Genomic DNA, 19,567 nt, shown 5'->3' with positions numbered 1-19,567 from the left:
GCCTCAGCCTCCCAAAGTGCTGGGATTACAGGCGTGAGCCACCGCGCCCGGCCTGTTTTGAGTTTTATACTTAAGTGTTTAACCCATTTTGAGTTAATTTTTTATATAGTTGTATTAGGGTTCTCTAAAGGGACAGAACTAATAGGATACATGAATATATGAAGGGGAGACCATTAGGAGAACTGACACACACAATCACAAGGTGAAGTCCCGCAATAGGCCATCTGCAAGCTGAGGAGCCAGGAAACCAGTCTGAGTCTGAAAACCTCAGAAGTAGGAAAGCTGATAGTGCAACCTTCAATCTGTGTCTGAAGGCCTGAGAGCCCCTGGAAAATCACTGGTGTAAATCTGAGAGTTCAAAAGCTGAAGAACTTGGGAGTTTGATGTTCAAGGGCAGGTAGCGTCCTTCACAGGAGAAAGAAGAAGGTCAGAAGTCTCAGCCAGTATAGTCCTTCCACATTCCTCTGTCTGATTTTATAGTAGCTCTGCTCACAGCTGATTAGATGGTACCCACCCAGAGAGAGGGCAGGTCTGCCACTCCCAGTAAACTGACTCAAATGTTAATCCTCTTTGACAACACCCTCACAGACACACTCAGGAACAATATTTTGTATCCTTCAATCCAATCAAGTTGACACTCAATATTAACCATCACAATGGTGTAAGGAAAATGTCGATTTTCAGTCTTCTGCATATGGCTACCCAGGTATCCCAGCACCGTTTATGGAATAAGCAGTTATTTCCCTATTGCTTGTTTTTGTCAGATTTGTCAAAGATCAGACAGTTGTAGGTATGCAGCCTTATTTCTGGTTTCCCTATTCTGTTTCATTGGTCTATGTATCTGGGAATGACTTTCTTTATCTCTTATAATTTTCTGTTTATACGTGCTTTGAATTTGTTTTGTATACCATTCCAAGTTTTTAAATCTGGTATTAACATAGCATACCTTTTTCCATTACTTTATTTTTCTTATTTATGTCTTTATATTATATTTAAGATACATTTCTTTCTTTTTTTTTTTTTTTTTTTTTTTTTTTTTTTTTTTTTTTTTTTTTTTTTTTTTTTTGAGATGGAGTTTTGCTCTTGTTACCCAGGCTGGAGTGCAATGGCGCGATCTCGGCTCACCGCAACCTCCGCCTCCTGGGTTCAGGCAATTCTCCTGCCTCAGCCTCCTGAGTAGCTGGGATTACAGGCACGCACCACCATGCCCAGCTAATTTTTTGTAGCTTTAGTAGAGACGGGGTTTCACCATGTTGACCAGGATGGTCTCGATCTCTTGACCTCGTGATCCACCCGCCTCGGCCTCCCACAGTGCTGGGATTACAGGCGTGAGCCACCGCGCCCGGCCTAAGATACATTTCTTATAGTCAGCAATATATCCTGTCTGTTATTGTTTGGTTTTTCCTATTTTTTCTGCCAATTTTGCATCAGTTGAATATTTTACAATACCATTTTATTTCTTTCATTGACTTATAACCTAAAACTCTTTTAAAAAATTTTAAATGGTTATTCTTACAACATAAAATACATATTTTAAATTACTATAGTCTGCATACAAGTGATACTCATACCACTTCATGTATAGGCTATGATATGCTTTCTTTTCTTGATCCCTACTTTAAATTTTGCATTCTTATTAAGTATTTATATATACAAGTAACTAGTTAACTAGCTAGATACACATACACATAGATGTTCATTGTAGTATTATTTAAAGAGTAAAATATGAGGAGAAATATTCCTAAATCTCCAGAAATATCTATGCACTATGTACAGAGCTATTAGCCATAATGAGATATACCAATATATGTTGATATGTTAAGATACACACGCAAACACACACACACAATGTGAAAAAATAAAAGCAAACTAAGCATCAACATGTTTATGATTCTCCTTTTTACAGTTTTTGTAATATATATATATGATTATGCCTGCATAATTCAATATGTGAAATAAGTGCATAAATTCACAAAAAGGTAAATTATAGAGAATACAATTTCATGTAAAACTATAATTAGAAGAAAGATAAAGTAAATGCTTTATGACAGAATGTATAAAAAGCACTAAAATAAAAGGCATAAAGAATGAAGCATATTGTTTATTCTTCTTACAATAGTAAACTAGGTAATTTGTATCAACTCTCTTGCTGAGTGCAACTACTATCTTATTATTTTAACATTGTTCTGTTCTAGCTAATGCAATAAAATAACCAAACTGGATGTAGCAGGCTGAAAAATGTCCATCAGTGCTAAAGAAAAAAAAGATATTCACATTCTAATACCTGGAGTCTGTAAATGTTACCTTATTTGGAAGAAAAGGGGTGTCTGCTGATATGATTAAATTAATAAACTTGAAATAAAGAGATCATTCTGAATTATGTATGTGGGTCCTAAACCTAATGACACATGCCATTATTAATAAGAGAAAGGCATAAGATTACACAGACAGGTTTGTAAGCTTGGTTGGGGTAGTACAGGTGATATTTTAGGCTGTAAAACTATTTTGTAGGATATTGTAATGGTGGATGACACTATACATTTTTCAAAACCCACAATCCTTTACAATCACAAGGAGTGAACCGTAAGCATGAAAATTAAATAATCATTAATTTTTAGTTAATTAATAAAGAAGAGAAAGCAACGGGAAGATGGAGGCTGGACTGGAGCGCTGGGACTAGAAACCAAGGGGGACTGCAACCAACAGGAGCTGGTAGAAATAAGGAACAGATTTTTCAGTAGCGCCTTAGGAGGAAGTGTGGCCTGGTTAACACCCTGGTTTCAGCTCAGCGATAATGATTTCAGGCTTCTGACCTCCAGAACTATCAAAAGATAACTTCCTGTTCACTTAAGCCACCAAATTTGTGATTATTTGTTACAGTAGCCATGGGAAACTTAGACCCTCAGAAACAGGTGTAAATATTGGAAAAGAAAAACTGAAATTTTTTCAAAATTTGAAATTTTCAAAATTACTTGCAAAGCGTTGTATATATCCAACACATCGAATAAAGCAGTTCACTAAGATAGTTCACTTACCAACAGAAAAGAACACTTAAATAGCTTCTGCATATGAAAGTGATCGCTTCACAATTTTCACATAAGTTTAGCTCTATTAACCTTCAACAGGGAGTGGGTGAAATTGTAGTTTTGCCTAGAGGTATATTTGTATATGATTTTATGCATTCAGCCCTGCCTCCTCCCAATAGTAAAGATTTTTGCTTTTTTTTTCATTTTCATTAAAAATTAAACCCCTCTTTTCTACAGGTCTAGTGTGGGCTGGTGAGGGGTTCTTCCCATCTTGGTCACTCATGGAGGGTCTACCATCTTGCAGTGCTGTTATCTCAACATCTTGGTGGCAAGAAACAGTTGAAGGGGGTCACCCATACCTGAAATGCTTTGAGGCAGGATATGCCACACAGCACTTCTGTTCACAGTCCATTGGACATAACTAATTGCAAGGACAAAAGGGAAACTCAAGGGGCACTGGAAAATGTGCTGGAGCATGGATATTTGGAGAGAACTATATCTGCAGTCTACTTTATTGGTCTTACATTCTTCACAGGGGCATAACAAATGTCTATTCTGGGGCCCAGGCTTTGGAGAGTTCAGGATTTTGTAAGAACACACATCCACACACCATAAACATACACTTATTAAAGGATATATGTGCCCTGATGTTATTCAAGATCAAGGACTTAGCAGGGGCAGAGTCTGAGTCATAACTCCAAACGTTCTCTGTCATAGCCAACAACATTCCAGAACCCCAGGGGACAACCCTTCTCTAGGAGTTTTGCCCTATGGCCTAGAAATAAAAGACAACTGTGCTTCCATACCATGAAAATGTTTTGCATCGATAAATATGAAGATGAACACTGCTTCGGAATACAAGCAGAGTTTGTACAGTGGAAACACACAGGTAAGAGAAAAGACAAATTAACATGTCAAATCTTTCCTCTGGGTGTGAATTCAATGGTTTTTTAATATGTTGAAAAATGTTTGCAGTATTACAAAGTGTCTGTTTTATTGCTACTCACTTTTTTTTTCAATTAATGGTTCCTCAGGTATTTATCTATGTCTATAATCAGGAACACATTGCAATATTAAGAAAATTCTATTGCTCTTAAATTTGTTATCTATATTAGTGTTGTTAGATAAGGGTTAGTTAAATTTGAATTTTAGATTAAAAATGGATAACTTTTTATAATAAATATGTCTCATGCAATATTTGAGACACACTTATACTAAAACATTATTGTTGCTTATCTGAAATTCAAATTTAATAGAGTATACAGTATTTTTATTGAAGAAAATTGGCAATATGCCTGAAGCACAATGCTGATTGTTTACATTGGCAACTAGATGGACATTAAAAGCTGGAATTGTAAATAACTTTATGTTTAAAAAGTACTGGATATAACTCAAGTAAAGTTCAAAGTATAAATGTCAATTATAGTTTAACTAAAATTTCATCAGTATTTGTGATTTTCTTTATTTTCTAACAGAAAATGACAAATGCTTTAGGAGAAAAAATAACATTCCTGAAAATACACTCTACATTTTTGGGTTGTTTAGATTTGTTTTATATTCAAATTTTCTGCACTTAATATTTCTACTTCGCGTTTTAATATTTTATATCATTATTGTCTCTTGAACACAAATTAGGGGACAAACTTCATGATAACAGCATAATTATCGATTTTACCTGAAGTAAAGGCAATGAAAGGACATTTTTACATTGATTTTTTAAAAAGTCTTTATAATATTACTCTCCCAAACATGCTGTCATTAATAACAGTCCTAGACATGAGCAATAATCATTAAATTCAGATGTCCTTGACGTCTTTTGACTTTCAGTAACAGAAATATGTAAATACTATAGCTTTACATACTACTGTTCACCACATAGCTCTTTGTTTCTTTCTTCTCACTTGTAAAAGACATTTCCTCCCTTATCACAGGAGGCAACCCTGTGATAAGTTAATATTAATAGATAATATTAACTAAACAACACATTTATTTCAAAGTCAAGGACCTTTCAGTGATGTATAGTAATTACTATATTAAATCTAGAAAAAGGTCTAGATAAAGTTACAGAAATCAGTGAATTAAAAGAAGTTACCTGTCCCACTAGCCCCACCACACCCAGCGCCCATAGGCCATGGTTGGACAAGAGGAATTACCACAATAAGCATTTCCATTTCCAAAGTGGAAAAATGGGAGATAACAGGAGTCACAGGTTGGCAGCAATTCTGAAATCCTTATGGGCAGACATTCTAAAGGTCTTCTATGCTCTGGGTACAGAGAATTCTTGGAAATCTTGATTTGGCTCTCTTGTTGCGCTGTAAGTCTCTAGGTAATGGCCTCTAGGAGGTTCCTCTTTTTCTATTACCTTCCTAGTTTGTCGGAGTGGATTGTGTAGCTCTCCTATTCTGCTTCCTGCCTGCAGAACTTCGAGAGCCAAAGGGTCATTTTATGTCTGGAGCTCTTGTTTTCTTTTTCTGTATTAATAGCAGCTATGTTTTAAAACGTAGTAGGCTTCTTTTCAGCAAATTCCATATGCTAATAATTACATTCACAGTGGTTCTCTTACCTATTTTTTTCCAGCCCCCTTCCTTACGCACCATTCCACTTTCTTCTCCCATAGTTTTCTCTTTAGGCTACTTCCAACAGGGTATTTGCAACAATAGGTATGAAGGTCACACTCTTTCTAATCTTCTCCCTGATGTACAAAAAATCCACTGAAAAATTTTAACAAAAGTAGGCTTCACTCTTACTTAGATTTTTACATGAATCATTTTAATCAAATGTTTGTATTTATTGGATATGTTTCCATTCAAAATCTCTTTATAAGTCACCTTAATCAGGGGTAGAAACATTCTGCTTTTCTAACATAATGTTTTCAACATTTCTATTTACACACCAGCCAATTCTATCTGGAGTTTATCTCTATCTTTTAACACTTTGCCAAAGGCACCACATAATATTCTGCACATACACATACCACTGACATATCTGTCTCCAGCTTTTTGTACAGCCTCACATTTGAAAGGCATCTGGTTTACTCTCTAGGTTACTGCAGGTAGAAATTTTACCAAACATTTTTTTCATCTTTTCAACCTTTGATATCAGTTTTCTTACCACTTGCTGTCTGATGGCTAAATCAATGCCTTCTAGTTTGGGTTTTAGTTACTTAGGTCTTTTGTGTTATAAATTTCTTAACTATTAGTTAAAATTTTATTATATTATTATGGTATTATTATGGTAACACCAGGCTCTGTTTCAGATTCCTGTGCCCAAAAAGTACTGGGTATTACTATTTCACCACACTTCCTATATAGTGAAGAAAATGAAATCCAAAGAGATTATGTCACTTCATAAATTCACGTTCTTTACAATGGTTTAGTGTTGAAATCAGAATTATAATCTACATTTCTCTGTTTGCTAAATAGAGTTCTTTTGTCTTTGTTATATGGTTGTTCTCTTTCCTGGTCATGTCGGGCAGTTGTGAAATTCTATTTTACATCCCATGCAAGGTGTTATTTTGAAAAATAGAATGTCAAATTCTTAAAAATGCCAAATACATGATAAATTAGATGTCCTTAATGTGCACACCAGATCTCTCTTTATGGAAACTTTTCTTAGTTGCCTGAGCTATTTATTGTTTCTACCTTTCAGGTCTCCACAGTACTTTATACAGAACTTGCTACCCTTCACAATAAACCACACTGATCTAACTATACATCTTTTACTTTGAGCTGTGAGCACCTTGAGGGAAGATTCTCTTCCTTCTGTCATCCCTTGCCACAGTACTTTGGACATAGTAAGTATGTAACAAATATAGAAATAATGAAGGATAATTATACTAAGAATTTTTATAAAGTATCAGGTGGGAGACAAAATGTTAGGATTGGGAATTTGGTTACCACATTTTCATCCTTTTCCTCTCCATTATCTAGTATTTCCAAAAGATCATATGCTTTTTAAATTAATCCCTAGTTAGGAGCTGGTTGGTCATTGTAAAATAAATAATGATAAATTGTTTATTGTTTTAAAATTGTTCATACCCTTTATAAAGAATGCAAGAAATAAATAATCTTTCCAGTGTGTGTGTTCTCCTAAAAATATAGAAAAATCAGTAGATACATAAAGAAATCATTTTTTAAAAGATTTATGATATGTGCTACTTTTAGCAACAATAAATTACTTGAATATAGAGGGAGAAGAAATGGAAACGAAACAAAAAGAATTTGTTAAACATTAGATACAATAAAACATTAAAACACTGAAATTAAAACATTTTTAATAACTCCATGTTTTCATTTTCAGCAGTATTACTGGGCTGCATGCTAAGAAAGGAGAAGTAATAAACATTTTTTTGCACTTCTTCCTAATCAACTCCCAAAATGTCTTACTCAGCAAACATAAATAGTTGTGTCAAATCTGAGTCATACAAATGATCATATCCAATCTCAAGCTTGATTAATTATTTTAATATACAAGAGCTGAGAGACTTAAGCAAAGCAAACAGAGGTCCCAGAGATTCTGCACAGCTCCTTGGGTTCTTCCTTTTTTTATGGGACAAGAGGTCCTTGCACCAGAGTAATATATGAGGCCTCTAATGAAAATTTGCCAGTCTTACAGAGTGAGTCATGTCATGAAACATTTTTATTTGAAACTTCAGATGGTTATATAGCTTCTATGATATTCTTGGAGAATTATGCTTCATAAATCAATTTATACTAATCTTATCCATCATAAGCAACCTAACCCAGGGATATTTAGTTAGCAGTATTTCATAGATAAGAACCTGCACTCATAGAAATTATCGTTAGTCCATTTACCAAGAGACTCAGTTATCAATACGTTTATAAGAAGATTAGGTTGAGTCAACAGCCTTTTTTCTTCCTCAATAATATTCTTTCACTAATTACTAGATGTATGGATTATGGATCAGCTGTTTTAACTTCTTTCTCTCCAGTAACATACTTCATTTCTATTATCACAGTACAAATTATTTACACACTGCCTGTAAACTTCCTGTAACTATAAATGGTTAATCATATTTTGATGGATTCCACTTATCATAGCTTATATAAAGCATGGTTGTTTAATTTTGATTCACTTCTTTGTTATCTAGATTTTGTCAAGTAGTTTTTTCAAGAAGTTAGTCCCATAGAGACTTTGTACCTTGAGATCGCCTATGTTTAATAGTGCTGGCCTATTTCCTTGAATCATAGCTTGACTGACTAAATATTAATTTGATGTTTTTCTCTGAATCTGGTAGACATTGCTCAATTTTATTTTTTTATCTTGACTTGATGATGTTTTAAGGAGGAAGAGAAAATAGGTTTTATTGACTGAAGGGCAAACTGTTATCAGTTGGTAACAACTGACTTGAGCGATATATTCCAAAGTAGCATCTGGACTGTGCAGGAAGAAAGACCTTGATCAATGAGCCAAAGCTGGCAAAGGCCCAGGAGGGCAGAAGCATGTTATAAGTACCTTGTGTTTGCCAGTCTAGCTGGAAGTATCACCTTTTCCAAGACTGATGGCATTTCAATAGATATTTTTTGAAAATGATATCTATTTAGATACAAAGACATTTGTTTCTAATGATGGAATTTTGAAAATGCAAAGGTATTTTGCAATAGCTATGAATATGTATAAAGCCGAAATAGGGGATTTCATAGAATGAACTGACAAATGTAAAAAAATGGAAAAATAGTAAAAGTATTAGAGTTAAATGACACAATTAACAAGTATGATCCAGAAGCCTTCTATAGTACATCATACTTTCCAAAGAAAAATATGCATTACTTTCAAATACATGAAACATAAATACAGATCATATGATAAACTGCAAAATATTATCACTGATTTTAAAAAAATGAAATGCAAAGTGTTTTCTAACCTTATGAAATAAAATTAGAAATCAACAATATTTTGATGGTTAATGTCCCTCAAAACATGTTGGGAAATTAAGTTGCACACTCCTAAAATAATAAATTGTTTAAAAATGTAATCACAAAAAATAAAAAACTGTTTAAAAGGCCTTTCTATGTCAGTGGGAAGGAGCTAAAGCTGTGCTCAGAGGGGATTTCATAGCCCTATAAATGGTGGATAAATAAGTAGATAGACAGATAGAAGATAGATAGGTAGATAGAATAATTGAAAAGTGATTATTTAAATATTCAACTGAAAAAGAAAGAAAAGTACAAATTTAAACCAAAAATTGAAAGAATATAAAAGACTCATTATAATTTTAACAAAGATTTTTTTTCCAAAATAGTTTATACTTTGCAAGTCAATTTTCTGAGAAAAAAGAAAGAAGATACAAATAAGCCCTCAGAAGGTAAAGGAGGAATATTGCTGCAAATGTGATGTTCTTTTTTAAAAAATTTAAAATATAAAAAAATTCCACAAATAATTTTAAGTGTTTGAAGAAATAAATATTTTTTAAAGTACAAATTAAAACACATAGACAAAAACAGAATTGAAAATTCTAAAAACAAATAAGTAAAACATTATCCACTAATACAAAAGAATCTCTAGCCCAGCAATCTTCTCTGCTTAAGGGAAACTTCTAGGCTGAGCAGTATGGGTTGACCATTATTAGATTTTTAAAGGGGTCATGTATTTGCTTCTTTTTAATTATGAGATCATATTTAGATGTTACTCATAAAATTTAAAATATATAAAAAATGTAATTAAAAAACAAGTAAACAAAATTAAGCCACCTGCTTGTTCTTCCTCAGCTCCCTTTACATCAGTCCAGGTTTGGCTCTCTTTTAGGCTCACAAGTGAGGCTTCCTAAGTCAAGATGCACTGAAAGCCTTCTCAGCCCAAATGTTTCCCTTTTATGACTCACTCTTCCTTCCTCCTGATGCTGTTGCTGTACATTTTAAACAGGTTTTTTTCCTACATCAAAACACATACAAGGGGGCCAGGCACAGTGGCTCACACCTGTAATCCCAGAATTTTGGGAGGCCCTGGCAGGTGTATCACTTGAGGTCAGGAGTTTGAGACCAGCCTGGCTAACATGGCAAAACCCTGTCTCTACCAAAATTACAAAAATCAGCCGGGAGTGGTGGCGCACGCCTGTCATCCCAGCTACTCAGGAGGCTGAGGCAGGAGAATCGCTTGAATATGGGACGTGGAGGTTGTGGTGAGCCAAGATCACGCCACTGCACTCCAGCCTGGGTGACAGATAATGTCCTTTGCCTCCTGGCACACTCCTTAGGCATGATCCTGAATGTGGGATGGCATCTCATCAGGGGGGGATGGAAATATCAACTAACATTACTCAGCTCCCTGAATGATCCTGCTCTAAGTGGATGTTATGAAATCACTTAGGTTATTACCATACCACTTCCCTTCGAAGCTTTGATACTATTAACACTTGGGGTCCCTGGGAATCAGATTCTGAGCTAGTTTAGAGTGCATCATGTTTATTTAAAAGGGTACTTGGGGTGAAATCCTGTGAGGGGAGGTAAAGGACTATGAGATTGGATATAGAAATTGAATCACGATGCAGGTCCAGTGACAGCTGTAGCCAATGTCCCTTTCTCTCAAACACACCAATGAGGAGCTCTAAAGGCCCTTTAGAATTGTTCATACTGAGATGATATGTCTAGGCCTTTATATGCCCATAGCCCTCAGCCATCAGGTATGGCCTGTACCCAGCATAGCCATGACCTTGTATCAAGTGATTCTTGACAAACAAAGAAATCCTGAAGGTCTAACAACAGAAGACTGTATACTAAGTCTTCCCAGCAGCCCAGACTAGACTTTCCTTGAAAGGAACTTGCCACACCCCATGTGCACTATAAAAACCATACTTCTCAAGGACCGTTGCAGAGATTTCAACCCAATTTTCTGGCTGCAGGCTTCAAAGTCTTACTCTTTTTTTTATTATTATTATTTCAATAGCTCTAGGGGTACAGGTTTTTTTTGATGTTGTTACATAGATGAATTATAGTGGCTTCTAAGATTTTAGTACATTGTGTGTGTTTTAAATCTCTGGCTGCCCTCTCACCCTCCCCCTTCTGAGTTTCTAGAGTCCATATTACTCTGTAGGTCCTTGAGTTCTCACAGACAAAGTCTTGCTCTTATATCCCAAGCATCTTCATTGCCTTCACTATAGAATGTCCATGTGTGAGCTGTAGATTGTTCCAGGTGAGTCAAGTTAAGAGGCAGCTTGGTGCCATTGAAATAAAAAAGAAAGAGATTCAAACGTGGATTCTTCCATTAGTTACTAGTTTGATTTTGAGAATGACAAACATGAGAGCTAATGTTCATTGAGCATTTATTATGTGCTGGTGACTGTTTTACTGCTTTACATGCACTGAACTATCCAATCCTTTGTCTCCTCAGTTATAGTCATGATACCTACTGAGCAGCTTTGCAACAGATTATATGAGCTAACATATTAGCTAAATCTCTTTGCAGGCAGTAGGCTTGACACAGATGTCAGTTTATCACTCCTTCTTTCCCATCATGCATAAATAATTTTAGATCCCCAAATATATAGATTGCTCCACCAGCCCTGATATACAATGACGATAACACTTATAATAATAGTTATTATAGCTCCCATTTATTCAGGACTTACCATTTGTCAGTCAGTGTACTAAGCCTTTCACAAATACAGACCTACTGAGTCCTCATGATACCCTTGTGTGTCACAAACATGGTCCCACTGAGTCTGCACTGCCCGAACAGAAATCCCAGAGAAGGACATTTTTCTTTCCAAACCATCACCAGCATTTATCACTCCCTTACTTTGAAAACACACACACACACACACACACACACACACACACACACACTTTTCATCTTGTTTTTTTTTTTTTTACAACCGTCTCCTTTTTGTTTCTCTGTGCTTCCATTTCTACATATATTTAATTTTTTCTTTTGTTTTACACTCTGAATTATTTCCTGCTCAAAAATTACAGTCTTGGAGAGAAAGCAAAAAAAAAAAAAAAAATCCTCCCCTTTGCAAAGCTCAGCACGAGTGGGAATCCTGCCATTGAACAGCCTGTCCATGTTCAATTTTAGCATCATATAATTTCCTGCATAATTGTTTAAATGTCCTCATTCTCATCCCTGTCGCTCCCCCCACATTTTGCTATTTTTTAAAGAAAGCATCCAAACTCCGTGTCTGGTTCAACAGGGAATTTCACCGAGGAAAAACGCCAGACCACATCATATGCCTTGAGTTATCGCAACAACTAAGGAAAAAAAAGTCGTGCCTCTGAGATGGAAGTCCTCCAGTCTGCTGCTGCCTTCAGTGACCTCTCCTTTCTGCCAGCCTCTTCAAGGCCAGGCATGTGAAAATTCCTCATGTGTTTGTGTCATTTGATTCCCAAATATCACATAACCAAAAATATTAAAATAAAACTGCTCATAACATTTTCCTGAATGCCATCTGGGCCCCACTGGAAGCTGACACTATCTGTCAAACCCAAGATAACCACATTTTCCCCCTCCTTTGTATGTGTTAATGTTTGTCATAATGGATTTCACTTTAATGTCCCAAGTACATTTATGACATTCTTTCAACCAAGTGGCACTAATGACTTTCATTATTATTTATGCTCCTCCTTAATTATAAGACTCTCACCTCTCTCGTTACACACACTCCTTCATAACCCCCTCACTTGCATACATGCTCTCTGGTATGAGGCTAATGTGCCTTGGCTTCCAATTTCAGAAAACACAATGATTAATTACTCCTGTTAAATCACCCTACCCTAGGGTGATCAGATTGGCAAAATGAGAAGAAGGGCCAGATTGCTGCTCCAGAAGGATTTCCCAGGACACCTGTCAGAAAGAAATAAAAGGAGAAGCCCCCAACTCCCAAATAAATAAATGCATGGCATGCATGCTTGTCATAGCCCTGGGATGAATCACAAGGAGATGCAATTTTAAATTAAAATAATAGAGCATTTGGTACAAATGCTCTGCACTATGGAAGGACATAATCAGATTCAGTGAAGTGACTAGGAACCAAACATTCTGCCGTGTAGTAGCATGCTTCTTCCATCCACTAAAACACACTTTAGAAAGAGCTTATCTGCTCTTCCTTGTATTTCAAAAATTGCACCATTTTTTTTTTAGCTTCTCCATTAAGAGATGGAATTTCTTGTGCAACTTTTAAATCTGGGATGGGTTTGTGATTGAATTTATCCAAAACAAACTGTCACAGAAGTGACATTGTATTTGTTCCAAGCCTGGACTTCAAGAGGGCTTAGTTTCCACTCTGCTTTCTTACAGCTTCCACTCTGCTCTGCTTTCTCAGTGCCTCCTCTATTTCCATGGGAACAAGCCCCAGATCTCCACATGAAGAGAGGCCCCCTTTGTCTCAGACAGCCCTGATTCACTTACTGGCGGAATGAAGAGGCATGAGAAAAGCCAGCTAACATTAGCCAAATCCATAACACACTACCCACTTAAGTCCAATTGAATTTGCCAATCTGCAGAACCATGAGCTCAGGAAATGTTTGTTTCAAATCTTTTGGGTTGGTTCATTATACAATACAAGCTAACTGATACACCTGTCAAAGGAAAGGTATTTGGGCATGGGGGCTATGGTGAAGAAGGAAGAGAAAACCAATTATTATGAAAAACTTAATTTGCTTCAGGTACAAAAGAATAGATGAACTCAGCAGATATGAGACAGAGCTGGTTCTCATCTTTATCCTTTTGTAAATGAGAAAACTGAGGCCCAGAGATGGCACAGAAATCAGACTGATGAAATGATTTGCACAAGATCTTGGGAAGAAAGTAAAGTTCAAAGCTATTGCACGGTTTGGTTGTAAAGACAGTGTGTGTCCAAGTACCATACTTGCTGCCTTAGCACAGACTGAGGCCACCTCACCATCCAAAGCAGCATTTCTGGTATCCCCTATTCCTTTCCCACTGCTCCACCCAGGGCTGGCAAAAAGAGGTATCTGCGAGTGGGAAGGCAGTGAGGATAGCACAGTCTCCCTGGTTTGCTTCTCATCAGGAGGTAGAACTGCCCCTTTCACATGACTTTTACAAGAGCTAAAAAGGTCAGAGGTAGCCATTTAAGCCATATCCAAAGTCACAGCCAAGTAGAAGCAGGAATGTTGTCCAACATTGCATTTCAGTGTATAAAAATTCATTTATTAAGTGGGAGTTGAACAATGAGAACACACGGACACAGGGAGGGGAACATCACACACTGGGGCCTGTCAGGTGTGTGGGGGGCAAGGGGAGGGAGAGCATTAGGACAAATGACAAATACCTAATGCATGCGGGGTTTAAAACCTAGATGATGGGTTGATAGATGCAGCAAACCATCATGGCACATGTATACCTATGTACCAAACCTGTATCTTCTACACATGCATCCCAGAAGTTAAAGTAAAATTAAAAACAAAAAAATATGAGTAAGAGCGTCTGCATATCTGCTTAAAAGACTGAGCAATTTTTGTTGTTGCTGTTTTGACAGCTGTTAGAATCTTTTTCATTATTATTCTGGCCTTTCGCTTTTCTTTTGCAGAAAATTTTTCATCTAAAATCACAGCATCTTAAGGATTGAGTTCAGGCTTGCTTCTTTTCTCCCCCTTTGCGGGTCAACTGAAGAGGGTGAATTGCTTCTTCCTAAACTACTGTGTATTCGAATTTTATTTAAAATAAACACAAGTTGAAAAACAATAGGGATTATTTCCAAGGTTTCCAAGTAACCTGTTTACTAATTTGAATTTAATTTCCTATTTATCCCCTTTGGTTTTTACTTATTCTGACATCATTCGTATTTCATGTGTACATCATTCTGAGAAGATTTTATTTTGTATACCATTTAGCAATTCATTCAAAATCTTTATTCTCCTGGCCTTTGATTCAAATCTTAACCTGCCGCTAATGAGGTGCCTAGGTGTGGACCTTGGCCCTGATTCTTCTCTGCAAAAGTATTGGGGTAAACCGTTGATTTTTAAGACCGCTTCAATGTCTGTAAAACTAATAATTTTATAAAGAAAAGCATCCATGCTTTAGCTTTCGTGAATGAATTTGAATTTTCTAATGTAAACATTATGAAGGTAGAATACATATATTGACCTTTTCTAAGAGATCTTTGGCAGTCTTAATTTTGGAAGCCAAAATCTTACTCTAGCAGATTCTCACTGCCAGATGCTTACATATAGACGGACAACTGAAGGAAGCTATTGATATGACTTCCATAGCCTTTCCCATTGGACTTTGTGATTATGTGATAATGTACAAGCAATGAGTTTTAAGCAGAAATCTGTAAAATGAGACATGTGGGAAGATAACTGCTTATCCAAATTACAGATGTTAATAAACTCCATATGTAATTTTTCCCCAGCTGAGGTCATCCTGTCTTTGTAATAAGTTAAATACCACTCACATATTCTTCCGCACTAGTTCTAAGTTTCAAAGTTTTATAAGCAAAACGTCCCTAGAAAAATCACCCCAGTGACAAAACCTAAGCCCATTCCCTGTGGACTGCCTGAGAATCACCTGAAAAATCTCGTAAAGTTTCTGATCTCTCCTCCTGATCTAGGAAATTTTTGTTCATAAATTCTGGAATCGGGTGAGGGAACTCACATTGTTAGCACTGTGTTGTTAACGAGCCCTTGAAGTTTTGAGAGGAATTGTTCGGCAAATTGTTTCATGTGAGGAGATGGGCTAAAATGAGCTTCAGTCTAAGTGGCCAAACTGTTATTCTTAACTATGAGCCCAGTCCTTGATATTTATTTGTAAAGGAACATAGGATATTACCTATGGTAGAGTAGGAGGCGACATGAATCTTGGGTAGCTATGACAACTCTTTTCCGTGTAACCTCAAGTCATCAGTTAACTTTTCTGGGTGTCAGTTTTCTTGCCTGTAAAAACAGGTTTTAGATAAGACAGTGATTTCCACTATCTTTGAAAACATGACAGGATGCACTTGGGGTTCTTCTGGGGTCACTACAGCTATGAATCTGGGTAGTGGTTGAACAGATCAGGCCACACAAGGCTCCTCAAGTCAAGCACTCCTCTTTGATTTGTTTACAATGTTAAATAGGATTATGTCTGGAGAAAGAGCCCCGATGATAGAATTCTGCACAAGATGTCTCCCAGGGCCATTCTGGCTCTGCTGTTCTTTGGTTTTGTACAAATAGCTATTAAAAGGAGAATGACACCAGAACAGGATCACTTGAAAAGTAAGGTTGATAACAGTCAGACCTGCAGTTAAGGAACAATTAGTAGCATCTCTCTCTGAAAGATTTACAGCAAAGCATGGTATCTCATCGATTTTTGTAGCTATTAAAATTAACTCCCAAAGCTAAGGAAACAGCCCTGGAAATCACAATTAGGATTCCATAACTGTTACCCTTTACTTGTCATGCTGTGCCTCTGTTGTTATACAAGGCAGAGCACAAGCCATGATTGCTAAACAATCACATCTCATAGCACACAGCTCCTTCAGTATTCAAAGATGGTTAGCACAGAATATGTGGCACACTTCCACTCTTTGAGATCTTGCTCAAATATCACCTGATCAGTAAAACCATTTCTGATACTGCACATCTCCATTCAGGAAATTGCAAATCTGAGTTTTTTTAACATCTAATAATAATCATACATAAAAATGACAACAAATCTTCACAGGGCTATGTTTTCTGTCCTATCTTGGGAAATCACTTAAGTTTAAACCAAATAATAACTTGGAACATGATCATTTTCACTTTAATCTGCTTATCTCTGCTATCAGACTAAGCGCTGTTCCAACCTTAGCAATCTTTTGGTTGATGAATAAATACATACTATTTTTTTAATCCCTTCCACATTTTCCCCATTCTTTTAATTCCCATAAACTCTCTTGGCTCCACATCAAGTCTCCTACTCCTGATTCAGTTAATCAGCTAGGCTATGATCGATCTAATTAAAACAAAAGGCACTGAAGCAGGCATGACTATTTGACCAACTCATTGGATATTTACCTCCTCAAAGACAGACATGTTAACTTTGCTAATCTCTAACTAATGCAACTATAGAGGAAATGTTTTGAAGCTGGACTTTCTTTCTAGATTCACTGTAGGGTTCCTTTTCCTCTAAAACCCAAGGCACAAATCTCGAGTTTCACACTTCCTTTTTCTTCTAAATTTCCCAGCTGTTTCACTGCTCAATGCGTTCAGGCTGTCAACTCTGTGATGACATGGACTTTGTACTCTTGCTTTGTAGGGCACCTTGCACAGTAATCTTAATCATCATAGCTAGGAAATATGAGTTGTTTCTGGAAGATTTTGAACTGTGAATGGGGGGAAGGAAATTGGAAACATATAGAGATGTCCTTTTATTGCAGTGATGACCATTATCAAGAGGTTTTGTGTTTACAACTTAAAAATGGTTTAACCTGGCCGGGCATGGTGGCTCATGCCTGTAATCTCAGCACTTTGGGAGGCCGAGGCGGGTGGATCATGAGGTCTAGAGTTTGAGACCAGCCTGACTACAAAATAGTTAGCCTGGCATGGTGGTGCATGCCTATAATCCCAGCTACTCAGATGGCTGAGGCAGGAGAATCATTTGAAACCGGGAGGTGGAGGTTGCATTTGAGCTAGATCGCACCACTCCTCTCCACCCTAGGTAACAGAGTGAGACTCCATCTTAAAAAAAAAAGATGATATAAGCTTATAAGCAGCGTTTCTGTCCCTGTTCTTTATAGTGTCTAAGACTCAATTTCCTTTTCTGTAAATTATGAGTAATAACAGCATTTATCTCCTAGTAATTTTGTTACTATTTAGATGAGTTAATGGATACAACACTCACCATTGTACCAGAGATTGTTGTGAGGATGACAAAGTAAATGTTCTAAGTATACAAAATTACCCTTTATCTATTAACGCACTAAACTATAAAAATAGATTTTTAATGTTAAGGCATATGTTCATTTCCGGGCTAAATCCTGATATTCAAAATAGATTTATAATTTGTCTTGGATTTGAAATGTAATGATAAAAGACCCTAAAGGAAATACAAAAATATATAGTAGAAAGGATAATGTAGGTCCTTTACAAAAATTGTTGCAATTATTTGATTGTCTCAAAGATGCTTTTTAATAGGACTTTTCTATTTTTCCCATCAAGAGGTAGAGTTCTTGAATACAGGTTAGGTGTATTGTACAGTAGAATGCAGCAGACATGAGTAAGTGTGGGTTTCAAGCTTAGGCCTCAAAGAGGCTTTCCATGCTTATCTTTACTCTCTCAGAAGCCTGCCTAGCCATTATAAAACCCACTGGGATCCCAGCTACTCAGGAGGCTGAGGCAGGAGAATTGCCTGAAACCAGAAGGTGGAGGTTGCGGTGAGTCAAGACCGCGCCATTGCACTCCAGCCTGGGTAACAAGCGAAACTCCGTCTCAAAAAAAAAACAAGAAAAAACAACAACAAAAAACCCCACTGGGGCTTGGCTGCTGAAAATAAGAAACACATGGTCCTACTGCTTCCACATCATCCCAGATAATAGCTGGCCTACTCCCAGAAGCAGAATTATTCTGTGAAAGTGCAGCTAACTAAGGATTCAAGGAGTCCAGCTGAGAACAGGAAAACCACTTAGCTGACTCAGGCTAAATTGTTAACCCAAAGAACTGTGAGATAAATAATTATTGTTGTTTTAAGCTACTGAGTTGGGGTGGTTTGTTACACAGCAGTAGCTAACTAATACACAAAAGGCATAGGTTTTGAAATCTGCCAGTGCTAGTGAGCTATGAAGTAGGGGTTCCTGCTCTGCATGAATGTAACTGATGGAGTATTGTTGGATACTTTCATATGTATATTGAACTGGATTTTTCTGTTGTGAGATAATCACATCTCATCTCTGACTAGGAAAAGACTGACAATTAAGAACAGGAGTCAGATAGATATGGTTGATTACACAGCTCAAATTGTGTTCCATGTAAAAACAAAACCTGCAGATTACTATAAAAGATGGGGAGATCCTCCCAATTATCACACACACGCATGCACATGCACACACACAATCACACATATGCAAAAACACTTTCATTTTTTATTCTTTCGAAAATCCTCAAGCCCTTCCTAGATAGAGCTGTAGAGTTGCAAAGTGAGGGTTTTTATTTATAATATGTAAAAGTAAAATACAAGCGGGAGGATATGGACAATATTATTTAAGCCTTGCTGTCATCCTGTGAATCACTATTCTATCATATCACAAACTTTCTTTTTATCCTCAGCTTGTTGAATGACGCCATGTTTAATGCCATAATCCCCACAAGAAACAGTTTCTTCCCCAGAGAAAAGATCTCTTTTAAGATGTTTTATACAAGGAGTTTTACATGTTTTTCAATGCCCATTGTCATCTCTCTCCCTTCATCCCTTCTTCTCATCCTGCCTCCTTTCCTTAATTTTTCTTTTCTTTTTCTTTTCAATGCAAATTATTCATTGTGATTATAAAGAAACAGCTTTGGCCGGGCGCGGTGGCTCAAGCCTGTAATCCCAGCACTTTGGGAGGCCAAGGCGGGTGGATCACGAGGTCAAGAGATCGAGACCATCCTGGTCAACATGGTGAAACCCCGTCTCTA

General features: G+C 36.8%; 1 protein-coding gene across 1 annotated transcript in view; it reads right to left on the bottom strand.

Annotated features, from left to right (window-relative positions):
- Positions 1-19,567, bottom strand: part of LOC119470069 — a 162,168-nt gene that overhangs the window by 21,588 nt on the left and 121,013 nt on the right. Inside the window, exon 2 of the mRNA XM_037736029.1 lies at positions 13,841-14,045. Within this exon, the coding sequence (XP_037591957.1) occupies positions 13,841-14,045 (205 nt within the window). The remainder of the gene's footprint in view (positions 1-13,840; positions 14,046-19,567) is intronic.

This window comes from Cebus imitator, unplaced genomic scaffold (genome assembly GCF_001604975.1).
Source record: "Cebus imitator isolate Cc_AM_T3 unplaced genomic scaffold, Cebus_imitator-1.0 Scaffold21, whole genome shotgun sequence".
In the NCBI taxonomy this organism is placed as follows: Eukaryota; Metazoa; Chordata; class Mammalia; order Primates; family Cebidae; genus Cebus; species Cebus imitator.
Note: the sequence above shows the minus strand (reverse complement) of the source record. Positions and strands in the feature narration are given on the sequence as shown.